This window comes from Thalassophryne amazonica, chromosome 21, assembly GCF_902500255.1.
Source record: "Thalassophryne amazonica chromosome 21, fThaAma1.1, whole genome shotgun sequence".
Taxonomy (NCBI): Eukaryota; Metazoa; Chordata; class Actinopteri; order Batrachoidiformes; family Batrachoididae; genus Thalassophryne; species Thalassophryne amazonica.
In genome coordinates this window covers 37,728,154-37,752,511 of record NC_047123.1, presented here as the reverse complement: position 1 = coordinate 37,752,511, position 24,358 = coordinate 37,728,154, and the positions used below count along the sequence as shown (strand labels likewise).

The following is a 24,358-nucleotide window of genomic DNA, read 5'->3' as shown; positions in this document are numbered from 1 at the left end:
GTTGTCGGGATAATTGTTTCCATTAAGTGTAGTTTTGGACTTTACCCAGCATGCTCTGGGTTCATCATCAAACTCAATTTCTTGTTTGTGTGTGTTGGGAGGAAACCAAAGTGGATAATTTATTATCTTAATGAACTTTTCTCCCGAAGGCCAAAACAGCTCAGCTTTGAATTTGGATTGATCGTAGATTTGATAATGTTCAATCTGTGTTCATTTCTTTCATGTCTGTTTTGTGTCTGTGGGTCCTGCAGGTTTGAAAGTCATTAAAAAGGTCCATCTTCAGCCAAAACTGATTTAATGTCTCAGAAAATGTCCAGTCACAGCCGAGGTCTGTAAAACATTTAATGAGCTCAATCAAAGGGAGTATTTGGAATTAACTACCGTTTGTGAGGATCACCTGATATTTATTAAACCGACTGAAACAATTTACAAAAGCCTTTAAAGTTTATTGATAATTGATTCACACGGAGGTTGAAGGGATGGAGACATTCTGCAGAAAAGCGCTGTTTGACTCCATCTGCCCACATTACATTTTTGCAAAAAATGATATGCAAAGTTGCTCATTAAAATAAAATAACAATAATAATAATAATAATAATAATAATAGCAAATGCATTCAACAGAAAGAATGGCTGCATTTGAGGGTTGATAATTCACAAATTTATACACATCTTAGGAAAATATGTTTGTGTTGCACAAATGTTCGTGGGTTTGGCTCCACATTGTGTGATTTTTGGCAGAATTATTCACACTCGATCTTTACATCATTTTAAATTGGGATCCAAAAAGAAACAATTAAGTGTAAAACAGTGCAAAAAAAAAAATTCACTTTAAGGCCAACAGAACCTTTAAAAAAAACTGTTCTTTGTGTAAAAACTGAAAAAAAAAAAAAAAAGAAACTGATTCACTTCTTGAATAAACTGTCAAATCTTATTTCTGGCTTATTTAAAACTGTGTCACAATCACAGTTGTTGAATAATTAAGACGAGACTCCAAATTGTAAAAATGTGACGTTCATTTTGTTTTAGAATAAAAACAAGTCTTGTTAATAATTTATTACAGAAATATTTTTTGAATGCTGCTGGTTGTGCAGCTTTATTGATTCGTGTGACAAAACATAAAGAGGCAATAAAAAATTAAATTTGATAATGAATCTGCTTTGTTGTATTGGAGGATGTGACACGATGTAAGAATCAGCACATGAATGAGCATTAGAGGCCTGGAGGAGTGCAGTCCAGGTATAATGGACAGTGACAGTTTCTATCCAGAGAGAATTACAAAACTGTTGGATTTAATGTTAAAATTTAGTGTATGACACACACTTTTTACACATAGACCCCGTTTTTTTAAGGAATCCAAAATAATTGGGCTGTTTCTTATCCATATTTATTTTAGTTCATCATTATTCCAGCAAAAAAGTGGAGTAAAATCAAAGTTTATCATTAAGAATGAACATGACAGAATGGTAACGCCATCAGGCCGTCTCAGAAAACTCAGTGAGCTTTATGAAGGAGATGAGTGAGGGAAGCCACCAACACATCAACATTGCAAAAGTAACAGAAACTCTTTCACCTGCTAAAAAATATATATTTCTGTGAGAAATCCGAAAAGGATCCAAAGTGATAGAAATAAAACATATATTGGATTTCCTCATATGACTCATAGTATTCCTTCTTATAGGAATTCCTATACGATTCCTCCCAAAGATCCTGTAGGATCTTAAAGAGACGTTTTTCCTGTATCACATTCTACAGGAATGATGAAAGATTTTGTGTCGGTGTCACTCCGATGAGCCTCTTTAAATTCATGTTGATGATGATGAAATAATCACACCTGGAGCAGCTACTCTGCACAAGCCCCAACACACACAAACATCCTCTCATTATCTTCTCACGACCTGCAGGAATGTTTCTCCCTGTCAGGCTGATTACCGAATAATCTGCACAGCTCTTTTCCAAGTCAGGAGTGCAAACTTCTTGGGATAGTAGGAATCGTTACCATCTTGAAGCAGAGATATTTTGTTTCTTCCAACGTCAAAGAAAACCAGGCAACCACATGTTCTTGTTTTCTCATGTCGAAATCAAAGCCGTGGTCAAATTAGCATTTTTTCTGCACATGTGCATTACTCACTCTTGGCTCATTCCGAAGTTCTACAAGGAGAGAAAGTGACAGATGAGCACAGATTAAGTTGCAAAAAGACATGTGCTTGTTTTTGTGTCACATCTGTGTGGGTTTAGTGGGACAGCGTGCGCTCGTGTTTAACCCGTCCTCACCAGCATGATTTGCACATCAGGTCCACTGCAGGCCAACGATTACACGCCTCTGCAAGATGGTTCCCCAAAAGCATGTCCCATGTGATGGGACAACGCCACCAACAATGAGCGTTTACCATCAAACATCGTCAGGAGGCACCAAACAGTGACTGAGGTGGTGAGTCTCATTTATGTACCGAAATCAATCACTGTGTGTCATGTAGTGCCACATAGCATCCACTAGAGGGCTCTGCAGACCCTCTTGAAAATTTTTAACATCAAATATCCGTCAGACGGTTGAAGAAGTCGTACTAATGTTTCTACTGCAAAAGACACAAAAGCAGAGGCAGCGGTGTGGACAGAGGTCATCCTCGAGGTCATTAAACACCCCACGACACTGATCAGCTGTAACATCGTGTCCTCAAAGTCGATGAGTCAGAAGTAGGAAAATATACCCCAAGATTTTAGTGATGGGGAAATTCAGATGTCTAGCTGACTGGGCCGAGGTTCCCCATCTGTCATGGTCGGTATCTAAGAAAGGAAAGACAGTGACAGGATCATGTGGGATCTGCTGGAGAAACAAGTCCAATCCATAGAGGCCCCACCTCAACTTCACACTTCAAAGTCTGCTCCTCTACCCATAGTGGAAGAAGGAGTAGGACTCCCAGTACATACACCTGGATTTGATTCTGGGTCAGTCTACCCATTTGTGTGCTTACACACAGGTATCTGAATCATCCCAGTCCACCCAGCTGGAAATGGGTCCCGGCTGTGGGTGATGGCATCCAAGGGGAGTTGTAGACTCTCACTTGCTTCTCGCTATAGTATCTGAAAATAAGCACAGCAATCAATCAGCCTTGGGGTTTATATCGGACTTTCTTCTTGTATTGACGAATACAGCGTAGAAGATGATCCATCATAACTGAACCAAGAACCACCATAGTTTTGCGAGACATCAACACTGTCAGGACTCTTGCAAGACCAGAAACAAATCAACAACCAAGAATGTCCACGATGCCATAAGAACTGGTTTAAGAGTAATATGACAGTTGGAAACCCAACTCAACACAAATCCTCAAGAAAGCTCGAGGTTTCTTTCAAGCCTCATGAATGACTGGAGACACGTGCCGTCTACATTTGGACCTTTTGAACTCCAGAATGTGCTTGTCAGTTTGGGGCATTTTGTGGGAGTTTGGCAAAGTATTAAGGTTGGAGTTACAACTGAGGGTTGTCCTAATTCATGATCTGATCTGGTACTTATTTATTAGTGAGGCCTGTTTGGCCGCGATCCTGGTCTTTGTCTTCTGGTTTTGTTGTGATTTAGCACCATACAAATAAATTTAATTAAGGTTGCTGCAAGAGTATTTGGAAAAGCTGTGGTGGCATCTTGTGCCATCATGATTTTATCAAGAGTGTCAAAGACTCACTGGGACTGTCCCCAGAACCAGACATGATTTCATCTTCATGGTGGTGACCACGCTGTGAACCCATGCTCCAATCATGATCTCTTCACAAAGAGATGTTTGGAAACATTTGGATCTAATGTTGCCTAATAAGATAAACTCAATTAGTAAAGAATTTAGTGTTCCCACATTTTTTCATACCAAGAAAATCATGTTGCAGTGCCGCCAGTCTCAGCTCAGAGACAGACTGAGCACAACGAAACAAACACCTAACCATGGTTTTAACACATTAAAAGGTTCAGTTCTTTTAGAGCCTCAAACTGTACAATAAGACATTATCGAGTCTGACATGGTAATACAGCAAATAACGTGACAGTTTACCAACAGCTACAAACTCTGCTGTCCCTTTGATGTTATTCCAGATTATCTGAATTCCTTAAAAAAAAAATGCACTGAAGTCTTTTATTTTGACAAATTCAGTTAAATGAAAAATTCAGTAAATACTGAAAGCCGTGGCAGTCCCTCGGTGGTGAGGAAGACGGTCTCTCGATCGATTCCTGGACTTCACATCGAACGTCAATCTAGAGGCGCCTGTGTGTGGGTTTGTTTAACGTGGGAATGTCGCTGCACACGACAAATGCAGTCTTTGACAAATCCCAGATGATCGGGGTCTGAGGACCTGCTGCAACCTTCATCCATCTTCACAGCCTTTGGGTTACAGGCCGTCACCTCCTCCGTCTGCTCCACAGTTGAGGACCTCTTGTTTCACCAGAGCTCCGTTAGCCGTCTCGTGTTCAAGGATCCTGTTGGGCCTTCATGGTTACCGTAGCGACACACAAAGTCCCCACCACACGTTACCCCAACAGGTGATCCACTAGTTGGATGATATTTTGAATAAAGATAATTAAAACACATGAGAAAACTGTCTATATTATTTCTTTAAATATGTTGATTATGTAGTGAAACATTTTGGACATTTTGTGTTTTTAAGGTTATAGTTAGTTAGGATTAATATTTGGCCTTTTATTGTGAAGCTCAACTATGTGGAGTGAAACACTGTGAGGTAGATGAGGTCAGTGAGCACGTCCACAGGTGGAGGGTAAAGGAGTTTCAGCATTATTAGAACATCTGGGGCCTCCATATGATCTCCATGTTTCAGCTTTAAGTCCTCATTGATTCTGTGTGGGTTTTAATAGAAGTTATGGTATTCAAATGGTCCGAAGAGGGGGAGGAGAGGATCCATAACACAGATGTGGTCAGTCTTCCATCCGGCACGTGCGCCTCTGCAGACGTGCACACACACAGATCATGTATGATGTTAAATGATGCACATCTGTTGTTGTTGTTATGGTTCAGGCTCCATGTGACCTCACAGAGGGTCGGCTGTTTACAAAGACCATGAAACACCTGCACGCAGATGCTGCAGTAAACATGTTTGCATCATGTGGTCAGCAGCTTCACGGTTTACATGACATTTGTGTTGCATGTGCAGATTGAAGCGCTCACAGAGATACTACAGGTACAGAGACGCTGGTCCAGAGTCAGCTGCAGAAGAGCAACATTAACAAATGAAGTGGGAACAACTCATTTCATATGTCTGATCCCAGACCGCTTTAAAAACAGATGCTCTGCAGGACAGTATGACGCCTCAGAGCAGAACCTGCAGAAACAGACCCCCTTCCCATGAGGCCACAGGTCAAATGTCAAAAGAAAAAGGAGTGTCTGGATCAAAAGGGAAATCTGATGATGAAAATGCAGCAAAAGCAAGCAATGAGGACGGAGTACTGAAACACAGGTTTCAACGTGGCACGGCTGCAGAAGATACTGATACTGGACTGAATCGCCTGCAGTCCCGACCGGTCCTCCAACAGAGAATGTGTGGAGCATTTTTAAAAGATGCAACAATGACAACCTGCACTGTTACATTTGCAGGAAGACCAGGACAAAACAACACCTGAAACATTTGGAAATCTCAGCACCAGTGTCTTTTACGGTGCATCCAGAAAGTATTCAACGCTTCACTTTTTCCACATTTTGTTATGTTACAGCCTTATTCCAAAATGGATGAAATTCATTTTTGTCCTAAACATTCTACACACAATACCCCATAATGACAACATGAAAAAAGATTTTTTTTAATTATTCAAAATTAAAAAAAAAAACCTAAGAAATCACATGTACCTAAGTATTCACAGCCTTTGCTGAAAAAGGCTGTGCACTGATGCTCCACATCCAACCTGATGGAGCTGGAGAGGTGCTGCAAAGAGGAATGGACAAAAGATAGGTGTACCAAGCTTGTGGCATCATATTCAAGAAGGCTTGAAGCTGTAATTGCTGCCAAAGGTGCATCAACATAGTATTGAGCAAAGAGTGTGAATACTTATGTACACGTCATTTTAGTTTGTTTTAATGAATTTACTAAAATAAAAAACTTTTTTCATGTTGTCATTATGGGGTGTTGTGTGTAGAATTTTGAGGGGGGAAAAGGCTGTAACATAACAAAATGTGGAAAAAGTGAAGCGCTGTGAATACAATCCGGGCGCACTGTAAGAACTGTGAGAAGGAATGACAACATTACAAATTGGTAAAAACATAAATGAAGTTGACCACACAAATATGAAATACCGTCTACAATGAAATAACAGCCAAAGTAAATGTAAGAATCAACGTGTTTTAATAAATTAGCCTTTTCCATACATCATAACTGTATCTAACTTGTATTTCCTCCTTAAAATGTTGATTTGATGAAAATCACTTTTTTGTTTTGTCGCGTTTTTGGAATGATTTGATCTTTTTAGAATTTTCTGTAATGTTCTTTTCTTGGTTCAGTCGTGGGATGTTCTGGAATCTTCTTGTCATTTTGTGAAATGTGTTTTTGGTTTCGACCATTTGTCTTCTGAAATGTCTTTGCACTTGAAAGCCCTCGTAAAATCTGAGGCTGTTAATAAGACATTAAGCCTGCGGCATTGAGTAAAAAGCAAAAATAAATAAAAACAGGAGGTAATTTTTGAAAAAGTGAAATATCGCTGCGTGTCGAGCGTTCTTTAGACAGCTGCAGCCTCTTCATCATCATGAAAGAGCAGTTTGGACGCCGGCTGTCATCACTTCCACTTTCAGACGCACATCGGGCCAGCGTGAGGCCGGCCTGGGAAGCAACCACGCTGCTGCACGTCAAGGACCAGGTAACCGAGAGGACACCTCATCTTCACCGGACACTTCAGCCAAACTGTTCCTGCCCAGTGAGGAGTAATCAGCACAGGAAGACCAGAGAGCCACGTTTTCCTGCTGCGCGGGTCCTCGCGGTGCCCCACCTGACCGCCAACATTTAAAGAAGAACAAATGGATATTTTTAATTCCAAAAACACTATAATATCAGTTCAGCAGGAAAATCAGATGATCTTTCGGTCATAACTTAAACTGCAAACAAATGAGCTTATCTTTCAGCTCAAAGTGGAAACATTTGAAGATCTGATTTTAAAAGTCTTAAAAGGATCAGTTTGTCAGAATAAACTGTTTCACTGCAGACAAACCACATGGGGACATTTGGTCAACCCATGACAGCTGGTCAGATCCGGGATCCAAAACCACTGGGACCCAAAAACTTGGGTCCTGGATGAGAACAATCACTCAGTGGCGAGGCCAGAAGTGCTGTTCCTCTCTGATCACATGAAGTCTATCATCAACCCGTCGCAAGCTGTCTCACATTTTACTCACATTCTGAGTCATGGAAACTACATTCAGAAGGGTTCGAGACGCCCGTGAGGACTCTGTGACTATTTAGACTGAAAATGTGTTCCAGCTCTCGGTTACATCACCTCCTCCACCTGTTCTGCTGTTGAGGACATCTCGTTTCACCAGCACTCCATCAGCCGTCTCGTGTTCAGGGTTCCTGTTGGGCCTTCATGGCTACCGTAGTGGTCACAGGGCACACAAGGTCCCTACTGTATTTCACCCCAACAAGCAATCCCCGACTTGATCCGTTACCCATGTGTCACAACGTGGACGACGCAGACAACCGGTCTGTCCACACCTCTCCAAAGTAACCCTTTATCTGGATCAAGACTCAGTTCCAGGCTTTCAAGAGCTTCCTGGATTCATTAACATGTCTCAGCAGTGACGTTCACGTCCTTCAGTTAGAGAGACTCCCAAAAACAGCTCAGGGAGTCGAGGTGCTGGACAGGGGTGTTTGAGGAGTCTGACACCATGTCTTTGGGGTTCTGGTGGTTCCTGTCTGAGACCTGGATGTTGATTGTAGATGCGATTTCCAGTACGATGGAGCAAGAACAGTTTGCGTCAGACACACAAAAAATAATTATTATTCAGGAGACAACAGGATGACACATGAATTGAGAAATGTTGTGTTCTGGGAGTCAGTCCTTTCCATCTGAAGTCGATCACCTCCATGTGTGAGGCAGATGTGACAGCTTATCGTCTTTGTCTGCAGCCGAAACATTCCCAAAAACCTCAGAAAGAGAGATAAAGCTCTTTTTAGGTCCAGACTTTACGGTATATGCAGAAAGTATTCACAGCGCTTCACTTTTTCCACATTTTGTTATGTTAAAGCCTTATTCCAAAATGGAGTAAATTCATTTTTCCCCCCTCAGAATTCTACACACAATACTCCATAATGACCATGTGAAAAAGGTTTTGAGATTTTTTTTCAACTTTATTAAAAACAAAAAATCACACGTACATAAGTATTCACAGCCTTTGGCATGAAACTCTAAATTTAGTTCAGGTGCCTCCTGTTTCCACTGATCATCCTTGAGATGTTTCTACAGCTTAATTGGAGTCCACCTGGGGTAAATTCAGTTGATTGGACATGATTTAGAAAGACACACACCTGTCTACATATAAGGTTCCACAGCTGACAGTGCATATCAGTGCCAACAGGACTCTTCCAAGAGATGGCCATCCATCTAAACTGAATGATCGGAGAAGAAAAGCCTTAGTCAGGGAGGTGACCAAGAACCCGATGGTCACTCTGACAGAGCTCCCACATTCCTGTGTGGAGAGAGGAGAACCTTCCAGAAGGACAACCATCTCTGCAGCAATCCACCAATCAGACCTGTATGGTAGAGTGGCCAGACAGAAGCCACTCCTTAGTAAAAGGTACATGGCAGCTCACCTGGAGTTTGGCAAAAGGCACCTGAAGGACTCTCAGACCAGGAGAAACAAAATTCTCTGGTCTGATGAGACAAAGATTGAACTCTTTGTCGTCATGTTTGGAGGAAACCAGGCATCATCCCTACAGTGAAGCATGGTGGTGGCAGCATCATGCTGTGGGGATGTTTTTCAGCAGCAGGAACTGTGAGACTAGTCAGGATTGAGGGAAAGATGAATGCAGCAATGTACAGAGACATCCTGGATGAAAACCTGCTCCAGAGTGCTCTTGACCACAGACTGGGGTGATGGTTCATCTTTCAGCAGGACAATGACCCTAAGCACACAGCCAAGATATCAAAGGAGTGGCTTCAGGACAACTCTGTGAATGTCCTTGAGTGGTCCAGCCAGAGCCCAGACCTGAATCTGACTGAACATCTCTGGAGAGATCTGAAAGTGGCTGTGCACCGACGCTCCCCATCCAACCTGATGGAGCTTGAGAGGTGCTGCAAAGAGGAATGGACCAAACTGCCCAAAGATAGGTGCACCAAGCTTGTGGAATCATATTCAAGAAGACTTGAGGCTGGAATTGCTGCCAAAAGGTGCATCAACGAAGTATTGAAAAAAGGGTGTGAATACTTATGAACGCACAGTTTCTTAGTTTTTTCTTTTTAATATATTTGGAAAAATTTCAAAAAAAAACCTTTATGTTGTCATTATGGGGTGTTGGGGGTAGAACTTTGAGGGAAAAAAATGAATTTCATCCAACAAAATGTGGAAAAAGTGAAGCGCTGTGAATACTTTCCAGATGCACTGTAAACTTCTGGGTCAACTCCTCCTGTTCCAAAGGACTTCCATTTACTGTTTGTGGGAACATAACGCCTGCTGGATTAATGACGTAAAACAGAATTACGGACACGTCACATCATTGTCAGATTTCAGGAGCAACATCATAATCTCTGAGTCAACATTTTGTTTTCCATTTTAGTGAAGACAGCATCAACCCCCCACCCCAAAAAAATCTCACCAAAAATCAGTACTGGCTCTAGAAAAATCACAAGATTACATGATGACGTAAGCACATCTAATTTGCATATGGCAGGAAGCTGAATGGCATCCTGTTGTCATGAAGGTTGCAATATTTTGTTTGATTGCAGTTTTTATTTTTTTTAAAAGTGGGCATGTGGTGATAGGTGGGGATTATATACATTTATTTATTTTTTTATTTGTAATTTTATTATATTTAACTGTTTACACACTGGCCAATTTCTGTTGACTAAAAAGTTATCAGATTTGATGCTATTTGCCATAAAAGGTATAAAACAAAACCCAAATAAACAAAATTGCTAAATCTAGCAAAAAAAAAAAAAAAAAAAAAAATTGCTAAATTGGCAACACTGTGCGCACGCTCAGCAAGCTAACAGAGGCAACAGGAGCACGCGGAGCAAAGTAAAGGTGTCAATCTTGTGAGCTGACAGATTCCTGCTCCGGCTCCCAAAACGTTTTCAGAGACTTTCAAAGCAAAAAGAGAGCGAGAGAAAAAAAAAATCCTGATCTGCCTGGTGAGCTACATGTTAGCACAGCAAGCTAGCTAGATTAGCTAACTAGTATGCAGCTAACAAGTTTGTGTGCAAGCAGAAACTGCAGTCACTTCAAATGTGTTGACCGAGTGAAGTTCTGATGTTACCCAGGAAGTCATTTATCATTTCATAAACACGTCAGCACTTTGACGCCTCCAAATAATATTTCTTTGTTCCGTGGGAGGAGCTCTGCTGCTAGCTTACGTTAGACAGGAGCGCATGTTATGAAGAACGTCATCTTTGGAAATGATGACACCACAGGAGAACATCAAAGATTTTGTCTTTAAAGTATCAGACTATACGGCGGCACTCAGGTTCAAACCTGAGGCAGCTCAGCTGAACTTCTTGTCCCTGAACGACTTTTATGTGAACATTTAAAAAAACTATAGTTGGTTAGCGCTCCACTGGTTTGGATCTGCAGATCCAAAGGGTCATCATGACGTCTCCAAGCCGTGGCACCAAGAATAAAACATACCGACATTAAGTGGGACAGTTTGTCAATTAGGAAAATCCAGAAAATGTGTTTCTTTAAAACCACAGAACAACTTGGACATGTCTTCAGGGGGTCTTTGATTCACCAGAAACTGGTGGTTTTGTTCTCGATTAGCAGTGGTGACTTTGAGCTGAGGTGCACGTGTCTTTGTTCAGCTGTGCCTGCAGAGCCTCCACGTGGGATTGGGCCGGTACGAGCGGCTCGCCGCGCTGCCATAATGGAAAGAAGACGAATGCTCTGAAGGACACGTCCCAACCTGGTAAACAAGACCAGGAAAAAAACTGAAATGCACAATGGAGCCATTAAAGTTTAAGGGTATTGTTCATATAAGGTTAGAAAGGAAAACAAATAAAAGAATGTGATGAATTTATTAGCGCCACCTGGATTCTGAAATGTGTTTGAAGTAATTGTTCGCCCTCAGGGAGGACGTCGGAGACGGTCCGATTGTGGACGGACTGAATAACAATTCTCACAACATTACAATTTTACATCTTTATACGCTTGACTGAGCGACTCAATAAAGACTCATGAGGGGAACAAGTTTGCTCATTTATTGAAAAGGAGATCAAAGATATAGAGATGGAAACATTTCTAAAATATCTTCTAGCCCGATTTTGAAACAAACAAAACACCTTGGGGGTGTTGCCTGAGTGCCTGGTTTGTGATCATTTTGAAGGTCAATGTGACATTAACCTATAAAAGTCAACGATATCTGCTTGTCATAAAAATAAGGTGATTAAATTTTGATTTTTGGGAATACCCCTGGGAGAGTGGACAAACAAACAAACAAATATCCTCCTCATAAAATACAAAAAGACAAAAACTGGTTTTGGTTTGTGGTATTTTTGAAGGTCAGTGTTGCAGTGCCGCCCAGAACATTTTCTACTAAATTCCCCCCCCCCCAAAAAAAAATAAAAACATTTTTCTTTGAGTCTGGGTTTATTGTATAAAATGAACACATAAACAAATACACCCCCAAAAATATATATAAAAATAAATAATACAGTCAAGCTTCCACACTGTGCTTGTCAAAAGAAAAGTCTACACACAGTTGTGTGATCTTCACACAGGTGAGATCAATCAGCCAATCACAGCACAGAACTCCAAATCAGCAACCACAGAAAACAGGTGAAGGTCAAACCACACCCACCATACTCATCAACAGGCAATACACACACACACACACACACACACACACACACATATATATATATATATATATATATATATACAAGGTCTCTTAGATAATAAACCGACCCTTTTATTTTTTTTTTTAACTATATGGATTTGAATGACGTGCGATTACACCAATCATGCTTGAACCCTCGTGCGCATGCGTGAGTTTTTTCACGCGTGTCGGTGACGTCATTTCCCTGTGGGCAGGCCTTGAGTGAGATGTGGTCCCGCCCTCTCGGCTGAATTCCTTTGTTTCACACGCTGCTCGAGACGGCACGCGTTGCTTTATCAAAATTTTTTCTGGACCTGTGAGGAATATCCGAGTGGACACTATTCGAGAAATTAAGCTGGTTTTCTGTGAAAAGTTTAACGGCTGATGAGAGATTATGGGGTGTTTCTGTCGGTGTAAGGACTTCCCACGGAGCGGGACGTCCTGCAGCGCTTCCAGGCGCTGTCGTCGGCCTGTTTTGAGCCGAAAACATCCTAATTTAAGGCTTAATTCACCCAGGACATCGTGAGAGAACAGAGAAGATTCAGAAGAGGCCGGCATGAGGAATTTATGCGGACATTCCACTGTTTAAGGACATTTTTTTAATGAAAGACGTACGCGCAAATTCGCCGAGTCGTTTCCGTGACGACTCGGCAAATCTGTGTGCGCCGCGACAGGAAAAACACCTCCGTGTTGAAAACCATTTGTAGAATTCAGGCGGCTTTTAATGGCTTTCAACAAGTGAGTAACTGAGAAATTGTTTAACAGCTTGGGCATGTTCCAACTTGCCCGTTAAGATTTCCAACGGAGGTGTTTTTCCTGCCGCGACCCCCCGCGGTCGGGTCCAGCCCGACATGCGACTCTGCCCGCACGTTCTTTCATTACAAAATGACCGTTAACAATGGAATGTCCGAATAAACTCCTCATTCCGACTTCTTCTGAAAGTTCTCTGTTATCTGACGACTTACTGGGTCAACAGAGTCTGAAATGTGGAAGTTTTCAACTTGAAACGGCGAGACGCTGCCGCCTCGAAGCGCAGATCGCCGTCAGGCGCCGTGGGCCGTCCTTAAAGCGACACTACCAGACCAAAATCTCTCATCAGCCGTTAAAATTTTTACCGAAAACCATCTGAATTTATTGAATGGTGTCCACTCAGTTGTGCCAGTTTTGAAAAATTTTTTATCAAACAAAGCAACAGTCTCTGAGCCATTCCTAATCAATGAAAAAAATCGACGAGCGGGTGGACGACTCCTCACTCAAAGACTGCCCACAGGCGAATGACGTAACCGACAGGCGTGAAAAAACTCTTGCATGCCCACGAGGGTTCAAGCATGTCTGATGTAATCACACGTGATTCAAATCCATATGGTTTTTGAAAAAAATAATAAGGTTGGATACTTTTCTAATAGACCTCATATATATATATATATATATATATATATATATATATATATATATATATATATTATTGATTACACGGGTTTTCAAATCAAAGATTGATTACAAAAATTTTAAAAAAGAAGAAAATCAAAAGGAATCTATACAAACACATCAGTATGTTAGATGACAAAGTAAAACTTATTTTTAGTGTCCTGCTTCATCAACATCACATTTAAGGGGTAAAAAAAAAATATCACAAGATTAAAGCCATGTTTTACTTTTCATGGATTATTGACATTTTGGAGGATTTTTAGTCATAATTTGTTTCTAATTGAAGTTGAGTCTCCAAAATAAAAGGTCAAAAACAAAATGTTCCAAAGGCTTTTTTTTTTTTTAACTTGTTCCCTGTGAGGCCAAAGGTCAAATTAGAGGAAAACGTACGAAAAGCAGATTTTTGGAGGAATTCAGCTTCAGTCTCTATAAATAAATAAATACTTAAATCAGGATATGAACCGGTGGAGAAGCTGAAGCAGGTTTCGGACAGTTTTGAGTCTGAGGTGGGCAATGTTAAGTCAATCCAAATGTTTTCTATGATGCAAACTAATTTTTCCAAGAAGTATAACTAACTGCTTATGTTACGTAATAACAGCTGCAAAGATCAAATGCTGTGAATTTTTATGCTCCATGCTCATGTTTTTGTTCCACTCGTCAGTATTCAGTGTCGATCGCATCCACGTGAAATTAAATAGTTTGAATCTGAAAACCTGAATAATTTCTCTGCATCCCATGAAACAAAGTTTATTTAAGACAAAGCAGCAAATGTTGCTTCATCTGATTCCAGCTGCAGAACCTAAAACCCGCTGGGCACCTGGATCGTGTCCGTGCAGGTTAACACTCAGCTTGCTTTGTTTTCTTACTTCGCTTCTTTTATTTTTCTCAATGCGTTAACAGCTCAGCGAACACTAAAACAGAAAATATCAAATGTGAGCCAACTGCGTTGTGCAAATAATTACGGTGCAACAGGAAGTCAAGAGTACGTCCAGAGTTTGTAGAGTTGTTGACCTGGAAACTGATCTGGTCACAACACGTTTACCACTAAATCTCTTTAAAACGTTCTGAGGGACTCATATTTCTTCATACAGTTGAGGACAGACATGTCCCAAAGTGTTTGCAAGCTGCGATAATGACTGTGTGGCATTGTGCTAACCATATTGGTAGCATCGTGCTAACCACACTGGACAAATGCAAACGACAGATCTGCAAACATCTCGTGCATTGGTTATTTTTGATGGGATTTCCATCTGATGCTTAACTTTGAAACCAAAAAGAAGACTAGATTGTTATAGTAACACCACCTGTCGAAGACCAGTGTCTCTGAGCACCAGGACCAGGACGGAGTGACCAGACTTTTGGTGCCAAGTAAAAACATATTGCATTCACAATTAGCATGCTCTCCAGAGAGCCAGATTTCAGGTTACGTGATGATTGGTTTAGTTTGAGGAACCATCTCACTTGCTTAATTCCTGACTGGGCCACATTACCAAAGCACCAGCTGTGGTTTATGCTAACCACTGGGGTTGGCACAGTTAGCATATGCTAAAGGTAAGTGCTAACGTGTGAATACATATGCTAATGCAGCAAGTTTTCCACTTGCAGGAACTGCCTATCTATAAGCTAAAAGGAGATATAATCATATTAATGATGAAGAAGATCTACAGTCAAATGATCACGACGGCGTCCTTACAGTTTCTGGGCGGAGTGCTGTACTGCGTTTGTGGGAACGTATTGCTCATTTGTGTAACCTGTGTCGCTTCGTCCCACTTTGGGATTGAACTCACGGTCACCAGGATCAGAGGCAGACGCTCTAACCATGAGGCTAAAACTTGTGAGCCCTAGCATCTGTCGCTACAGCGTTTTATTTTTGGGGGGCCTCGGTGAGTAAAGTTTTCTTCACTTCTTCTGCACAGCACCACCTGCTGGCCTCTGTTACACATGTGCATTGTTTCATGTCCCTTTTTTTTTGGAAGTGAACACCAAAGAATAAACAAAATTCTGTCAGTGCGTCATAAAGTTCATCGTGCATCATGTTCATCATGAAGGCAGACTTTGGGCTTCCCATGATGCAGTTGGGTATCAGGAGGTCACAAAGGTTTTTCCGGCTCTGAGGTTCTGCAGCAGGTTTCTCCCTGGAGGTCGACTTTTTGCTTCTGGCAGCAAAATTGAGAGAGGAAATATGGAGGAGCCACGCTGTTATTTTATTTTATGATTTTACAGGACAAATTAACGTCCACAAGAGGCCGCCGCCCCGACCGTAACCATAACAACACTGAAGCTGCAGAATGAAACCTCAGCTGATCCAAAGCAGAACATCCTGCTGCTTTCAGGTCCACCAGGACACCAGACGCCGGTGCTTTGTCAAGAGCGAGTCATTGAGTGCAGCGCTCATTAATCACCAAAGTAACTTTTAGAGAGAGCGCTGACAGACTACAGTGTCCCGGCGTGAGTGGGAAGAGCCGCCTGTAGACAGACGCAACAAATCTCATTAATGCACCTTTAAATTCTGATTCAGTCAGTGAGAAAATCTCCCAGCAGGCCACAGTTTATTGCAAAGGTCCAAACGTGACGGGACGTCACAATGCAGGAGTGCAGGAAGGCCTTTCCCATGATGCTTCACTGCTGCAGAGCACTCAGTTACTTCTCCTTTGACCTCAGACTAGTTCCTGCAGCATTGGATCTCGAGTGCAGAACAAAAATATATTATTGGTGTTTGTGTTGAAGAAGTGGGTGTGGTCTAGTAAATAAATGAATATCACCAAACTTTTAGATACACTCATCAAAAATGTTTTCGAAATGAAAATTATTTTCAGTGAAAATGATGTTAACGAACAAAAACACTGTGATCTCGTCGTGAGTGTGCACGACCATCTGTGCACAAATCACAACTATAATATTGTTTAATTAAGTGAAACAGAATTCATCAGCTCAAATACTTTATGATACAAATGTTCACTTGTGGAAACGATTTGTCACAATGGAAAAACTGAACTTTGGCTTCCCGTCTCACGTCCTGTTTCACTGTCTAAAGTGTTTTTTGCTGTTTCTTTGAGCATTTAAGGAAACAGGGTCGTTCTGACTTTAATAACCTTCACTCGTCAAGCGGCTGGAAAATTAAAAGTCCAAACATATTTTGTCACACTCAGATATGTTTTGAATTTTGCCACCATCAAAGATTTTTATCATAATTTGTTTTTTTTGGATGGGACTTGAAAGCTGTTGATAAGCTCGACCCGGTGTTCCGCCGCTGTCATCCTCTTTCAATTAAGACCGCAGGAGGCTTCTGATTAAAAACATTTCAGTCCACGAGGGGAAAAAAGCAGCAATGAGGGAAAAGTGGCGCAAAAAAGGAAAAGACATAAAAGCTCTTGTTTAGTCTTAAATCCCTAGGCGGGTTTTATTTTCCACACTTCAACAGTTCGATCTAAATACCTGCTGTGGAAAACAAAGCGTGGCTCATTCGCCTCCTCTGAGTTAAGCCATTACCGGTAGCGACAGATGAGTCACGCATGAGTAAACGTGAACTTGCCTGACGGTGACGCCGTGTTTCCACAGTCAGGATGTGATGTTTACAACAAACACATGATTAGTGCGTCTCGGCCGCAAAGCTTTATGTCTGCGGTCCTGAATCAGGAAGGAAAATATCAGAAGAAAAAACAGTCGTGAGTCCGGTCAAATGGGATAAATCTCAAAAGCTCGTTGTTTGAGGTCATAAAAATCAGCAAGTGTTGAAGAGAGGCCAGCAGGAACTCAGACACATCCACTAATTTTCCTGAACGCTGCGTTTGTGTGTGTCGAGGTTTCTGTTCTTAAAGTCTGCACATATGCAGATGATTCAGTGCTGTTCACAGCAAGTGCAGAAGGATCATTTTCACTACTTTAACCAGGACATCAGAACCCCCACCAGGAAAGTTCTGTGTTTAATGTTCACTCTTTAAATGGCCAGAAGACAGAAGTGAAGATAGCTGAGCTCTGAGCAAATATAGTTCCTCACCGACTGACTAGAGTCCTCGCTGTTAGTCAGAGTTCCTTCTAAGTGCCAAAGTACTCACACTTTGTACACAACTAGTCACAGAGGAACACTGCAGAGATTTGCATTATTTGCTCACCTGCTAAAGGTCACCTGATTGAAGTCGACACATCGTTACCGTCAGAAAACTCGCCTGTGTTGTTTTGAAGTGGTTTGGGTTTGGACATGTGCCCCAAAACTTCAGACATTTTCTCTTTTGGGTCAGCACAAATCTGAGTTCTTAAAACTGGTTGAGTAAAACTCGAGTGAATTTTTTTTTTAATTTACTGACTCCACCCAGAAAAGTTGGACCAAGAAAATGTTCAGCAAACATACAAAGAAAAAGGCGGCACAAGATAAATTTTCAGTAGTTTTATTGAAAAATGCCTCTTCTGTTTTCAGAAATAAATAAGAAATTAAGGCTGTGAGATTCACAATCTGAGGTTCAGATGTCGCAGGTTTCAACCACATTTCAGACTGAGAAAATGACAAAAATGATGGCAATGATATTCTGACTAAAACACAGCAAAATGTAACAAATGTCTACTAAATATACACCACAGACATGCAACTCCACTGCTGCTAAAATTAGCTGTGACAGAAATTAAAGCTATTTGATAAATATTTATTCTAGAGATATAAAATCAAAGCCATTTAACTGAAGGGGTTTTTATTTGATTTTTAAACGTAACATAGCGGATGTGACAGAAATAAATCGATTTTCCAACAGTTTTCTTCCATCACTGACGTTCTTAATACTTCTACGCGGCTACTTCACAAAATCTTGATGCGAATATCTTACAAGCAGAAGACAAATGAAAAAAAACATTTTTTAAATTCCGCCCCCACATCCAAACCCTTTAACTGGCAAAATGATGAATATTCACAAAATGCATCACTTAAAGATTTAGTCATTTTTTCCCCCCAATTAAGCTGAGGTGTCAAACCCCGTTTTGTACGTCTAACAAACACAGGTTGAACGAGAACAACAAAAAGAAAACAGTTTGTACTTATGACGTTAGCCTGTTGGTTCTTGATAGCGATCTCTTTCGACGCTGGAATCGTGAAACATCATCCTCCTCGGGGGCCGGCACTACTCGGGTGTTGGGTTCAGGTGGAAACTGGCCTGGTTGGAGATAATTTTTAATGCCAATTGAATGAGTTGGTTTTAACATGAGTAAGAAGTAAGCTAGCCGAAACGCTAGTTTTCACCCCACGCGTAGCTACGGCAGAGACGGTTTGTGAACAGCAGGGGTGTGTGCAAACTACACACTGATTATGACCGTGACCAACTACAAGTTATGGCTTTTCGTGAGGAATCATTTTGCTAAAGTTGGTGAATGAGGCATAAAGGAAGCTACACTAAAAAAAATTTGCTTTGCTAGCATATAAGCGGTTCCATAAAGGATAAATGTAGTTTTACAAAAAACCCTGTAAAACACAAATGGACAAGAACAATTCTTTGCAAATAACTGAACGTATATAGGTAACAACCACTCTACCTAGCTAACTGCTTATCCTAGCCCTTTTGATGTAATTGCTGAGCAAGCTAGCACATCACCAGCTTTAAAAAAAAAATCATCTAGCTAGCTAGGTACTCTGCATTAAGCACATAAATAATGAAATACCACCCAAAAACCAACAAAACCCTCCCACACAAAATAAAATCACTTAACCAACTCAACTTTGTTTGCAAATGATGGATTCCAATGATGCGTTCATTAGCGGATGTTCTGTTCATTTTTACAAAACAACTTCACATTAAATTATTCTGACACACAACAAGCCACAACACCGCCAGGTTTCTAGCTCCACCCAGTTTGCTATAATGGCCAATTAAAAATTCTGTTCAAACCACATTTGAATTAATAATGCTAAGCAGAGTTCAAAGGTCAGAGTTAGTGACTGGCGGCTCGGACACGCCCCTGCTGAACACGTCATTGAACACTTTATGTGTTCCCTTTCGGTCATCATCACATTGTCAAAGGGATCAAATAATTAGATAATTAATGATTTAAGTCATTATTTAATAGAAAGCAGCATCCAAAATGTGATTTTTCTGGATTTGAAAAAACCCCACAATGAACAGTTTTGAAACTTTGTGATAGTTTAAAGATTATTTATTGAAAACATTATTGCCTTAATGGAGACAAATGGCTCCATTCTCAGTCCAGATGTTGTCCCAGTTGGAGCAACTGTCAGATTCATGAAATAAAACATTTTTCCCACAAACACAAAGTTGTTTCACCGCGGGGCCTGAGGACTCTTTGGGACTGGAGTGTCAGAATGTGGATCTGGTTTTTGGGACAGTTTTGTACATGAAGTGGCAGATGCAGTGAAACCTGCAGGGTCACAGGAGTCGCGTGTGCAGAAGTGGTTCAGTATGGCCCTGAGCAGGTTAGAACAGCTCCAAACCCAACGCCGGCAAAAAAAAAAAAGGAGTTCTCGGCATTCAGCAAGCAGCACAAGCTTTAAAAAAGTACAGATGTTAAATGGATTTAAACATCATTTACAAGGCACAGATTAGTGTATTTACAAAGGTCACCTTGGGCGAAATGCGTTTAATGTTGCAGATGATGCGCTGGTAGTTGCACTTGTGTCTCTGTTAGAAATCCACCTTTGTTAGTATTTGTTTGGCTTGTTGTAGTTTTTTGGTGCATGCTCCTCCACGGGTCTCGAGCCGTTGTTAGTACTGGCTCCATCTGCTGTTGTGCTGTTAATGGTTTCCTTTGGCGGTTATCCTTTAAAGAGCATTAGAGCGAGTGAGCATGTGTTTCAGTTACAGGATGTGTGTTTTTCATGACGTCAGTGAAAGCAGCACAGGTGGTACAGAAAGTTTACTATGACGAGCCTGAAACAGGTCAAAGAGGACAGAAGGTGTCAGTAAAGTTAGCGGATAAATAACCTTGTTAACATACGTCACGATTAGTGGCTAAACTGACCCAACTACACACTCCCCACGTGCACTTTTCCTGTTTTATTTAATGTTTTTGAAAAGTTTTCTTGCATTCAAGAAAACTATGAATTTTCGGAATAATTTGCATCATTTTGATGGACATGCACGTCTCGGCCATGTCAACAGGTAAATGAAACTGGCACCAATTTACACAAACTCCCAAAATACCACAAACGTAACTTAGAGCACCACCGTTGGGAGATTTACACCCACGTCATCGATGGTTCTGTGGTGCACTAAAGGACAAGGTGACTATTCAATATTCCGAAGGCCCATTGGTCCGAAGGTCCATCAGGAAGGATGTGAAGATGGAGTAATACCTGACTGAGAAGCCCCTGATCAGCGGAGGAGCCTGCAGGCGGACGCTCTGAGCTTTAGCGCTTCCCTGCTGCCAGGCAAGAAACTGAACAAGGACGTACCACAGACTAATTTCGAGGACGATTAGAGAAGAGAAAGGTGTTGCTGATGTTTTGAACTGTTTTTGCATAGCACCGCTGTTGCTGTTAGCCTGCTAGCTAACGAGCTGAACGGCCTCCTTTAAGGACCTTCGGACCAATGGACTTTCAGAATAATGCTCCGTCCCCAACGGAGGGTTCATGTTCTTGGATGAGTCTGAACGTAGAAGTACATTGTTCTCACTTGACATGTCAGATCTCGTAACTGCGCGGTCCCAGTGCTGTTTGCCCAACACTTTGTTTTGATAAAGTTAGTAACTACATTGGATGTCATGGCAACACACGTGCAGCTCCCTTGACAAATAATTCAATACAAATTTTGTAATCTTGGAGAATTTTCTCCAGCTTATACCAGCTCATAAAACTATTAAGGTATCAAAGTGTACAGAAAACATCTTGTATCTTCTTACATGGTAATAGATCCCTGTTGATGTTAGCCTTCTAGCTATCTAAGAATGTGTGTGTGTTTTTAATGTTGCCTATGCTAGCTGGTTAGCCGTACTTAAATGTGATGACGTCAGTGAAAACTACAACACTCGCTGTGAGCCGTTCTCCATATGGATACGTACCTATGTATCCTTGTCCGTTGTATGGAATGCCAACACACTGAGACGAGTCGCAGTAACCAGGAGGACCAGGAGGTCCGCGGACTCCGGGATAGCCTGAACGGCCAGGAGGACCGCGTGATCCAGCACCACCTGGAGGACCTGGAGGTCCTGTCCTGCTTTCACCTGGTGGGCCTGGAAGCACAATACACAAAGCCATGAAGATCCTGAACAAATCACAAAGATGTTCTTCGGGAACAACCCGATGAGTCAAAGCTTTATGTCCATTTTTCAAGATTCAAGATTCAAACAACTTTATTGATCACTAAAGGGCAATTCATTCTTCACACCCGATTACCTCAGACAAAAATACAGCAATTAATCCACAATTATTACTAGTTGAATAGTTGGACGTAATAATGGCAAACATCAGAGTTGAAACAACCGCACATATACATTTGATTGTTTATGTACGCTAAACTTTGAAACACTCTGTTGGCCAAATTAAGACAATGAGGGTGTAGGTGGCCGCAGTAGCGTGCCGCGCTGCCAAGCTTGGGGGAGGTGAAGGCCACTGCAGCTTAGAGCTGTGCTGCCTCTGGAGGGGGGAGGATTGGCAGGGCAGAGGCAAGGGGGGGTGGTAGGGGTGGGGGGGGGGCATGCATCATGTGAACAGATGAGATGAGTTTATATCAGTTTCTGTCAGTGTGTGCATAATGTCTGGAGTTGCCTTGACAACATCAGACTGTAGGGGAGGGCAGAAAGATAAGAGGGGCAGCCGAATGGTTCACCAAGGCCTTAGAGATTCTTCTGGAGGAAAACATTGGGGCGTTTTGACCTTCGGAGGCTGATAAACCTGCCGTGTTTAGGGTTAAGCAGAGAAACACCATTTACAGCTCCTCTGACTGTCCAATTTATGAGTATTCATGAGTATTTTCTCTTTCTATGTGTTGATGGAATCGTGAAACCTTGACACCACCCTGTCTGAACTGTGGAGGATGATCAGCTCCTGACTACAACATTTCAGATCTACATCAATAAAATGTTGTTAAATTTAATAAATGTACTTTGAAGGAATGTAGGTGTAAATTTGAGACGTACCAGGAAGACCTCTTGGTCCTTTCGGTCCGATGACTGATTGTCCTCGTTCACCCTTTTCTCCAGGAGTACCTGAAGACGACAAAAAGAATGAGCTCCAGAGCTCGGTGAGGAGGGCAGAGGTCCCAGTACTCTCAAACTGATAACGAAGACCCGGCACTGACACATACATCGCGATTTATTACCAAACTGAAAATGCAGGTGAAGAAACAAATGTGGAAATCAAGGGAAAAAGATGATGAAATAAAGTTCATATTTTGATGATTGTCTGCTGTGCCTCAGTGGTTTTACTGATTGTTGGAGCAGAAACAAGGATTTGATCAGCGGGTTTTGGGAAAACATTCTCAGGTTTGAGCTTCTAAAATGTGAGAATTTGTTCAAGTTTGTCCGCATAAAAATGAAGTATCTTTGTACTGCTGATCAGAAATACACACTCTTGGATGTTGTGATAGGAAGACTAAATACTGAAACAAAAATAATCTGTGCAGCTGGGATTCCCACACCCATGTCCCCGTTTACTAGCCCAGCAGGCCACCCTGTTCCTTCTTCTTGCTGGTGGTGACTACATGTTTTTTTTATTATAACTCTGTGTTGGTTCAGTCACCATGGCAACATCGTGAGGAACTCTCTTCTCGGACCTTGCTCCAAGAAGGAGCCCTGGTTTCTCTCCTCTTTTTAATTTTTACTGAGGTGGATGGAACAGTTTTGATGGTTAAGAGGGGTCTTCTCGGGAAGGAGCTCCAAGGAAAACTCAGTTGAACCTCAACTTGTTCCTTTCTGTTCAAAGGAGCAAGTTGAGGTAGATCAGGGCCTCGACAATTCAACTGGAAGGAGAACCTGGTGTAGACCCAGAACACAAGGGAGATTATAGTTAAAACCTCCCTCTTTGTTTCGAGCTGTTTAAATATTTTTATAATGACTGGAGTCTTAAAAAACACGAAGAGCCCACCTCAATCTTCGATATTTGTCCTACTCATCTACCTTTGATAGTTAGCCACCTGCATACTACTATCTATAGTCTCAAACAAGGGCATTTCAGGCAAAGAGCATTCTTGGTTTGAGTCCCGTCTCACTGGGTGTTCATTTGAGGTTTCATGGCTTGGACATTCATTCATATCTCACTGCCTCTCCACAGTGGTACCCCAAGGCTCAGTGCTGGGGTCCCTTCCTTTTTACCATAGACACCACCTCCCTGGGTCTTATTATCAGCTCTCATGGCTTCTCATATTGCTACCATGCAGATGAAACCAAACTGTAGCAGTCTTGGTGCATATCTCTGATTGTCTCTCAGATATATCCTCATAGATGAAGGACCACAACTTCAATTAAACCTCTCTCTCTAAAATTGAATAGGAGATCTTCCCAGCCAAACAACTGGTACATTATAATATCAATATATCGATCTCTCGAGCTATGAAACTTGGGTGTCATGAGTGATGACCAGCTATCTTTCTCGGGCCATGTCGCCTCTATTTCGCACTATTTAAGGAAAAACAGGCCATACCTAAATCAAAATGCCATCCAACTCCTGGTACAAGCCACGGTTTTATCTCGACTTGACTACTGTCTTGCTCTTCTAATGGACCTCCTGGTTTGCACAGTGAAGCCCTTACAGACTAATCTCATTTTTGATGGTGGAACAAGCTAACAAATGCTACCAGAGCTGGAGCATCCCTCTCTATGTTCTGGAAGCTCTTGAAAACCCAGTTTTTCTGATAGTACCTCTTCCTTGAACATCAGCAACAACCCTAACACGCCTAACCCACACTTACCATGAACACCTTTTCTCTCTCTTCCTTTAAATAGTAAAATTAGTATTTGAAATGTAGCTTGAATGTGATTCCTCACTTGTAAGTCACTTTGGG

At 41.5% G+C, this 24,358-nt stretch overlaps 1 protein-coding gene across 4 annotated transcripts in view; it reads right to left on the bottom strand.

Moving 5' to 3' along the window:
* Positions 1 to 17,796: 17,796 nt before the first annotated feature.
* Positions 17,797 to 24,358, bottom strand: part of col12a1b (collagen, type XII, alpha 1b) — a 140,193-nt gene continuing 133,631 nt past the window's right edge. For 3 of the 4 annotated variants that reach the window (XM_034162510.1, XM_034162511.1, XM_034162512.1), the window contains 3 exons: positions 22,497 to 22,565; positions 21,420 to 21,590; positions 17,797 to 18,565 (listed from right to left, as the gene is read on the bottom strand). In XM_034162510.1, coding sequence (XP_034018401.1) covers positions 18,450 to 18,565; positions 21,420 to 21,590; positions 22,497 to 22,565 — 356 coding nt within the window. In that variant the 3' untranslated portion in view covers positions 17,797 to 18,449. Of the gene's footprint in view, positions 20,181 to 21,419; positions 21,591 to 22,496; positions 22,566 to 24,358 lie in introns of all 4 variants that reach the window. The other variant, XM_034162513.1, reaches the window with a different exon arrangement.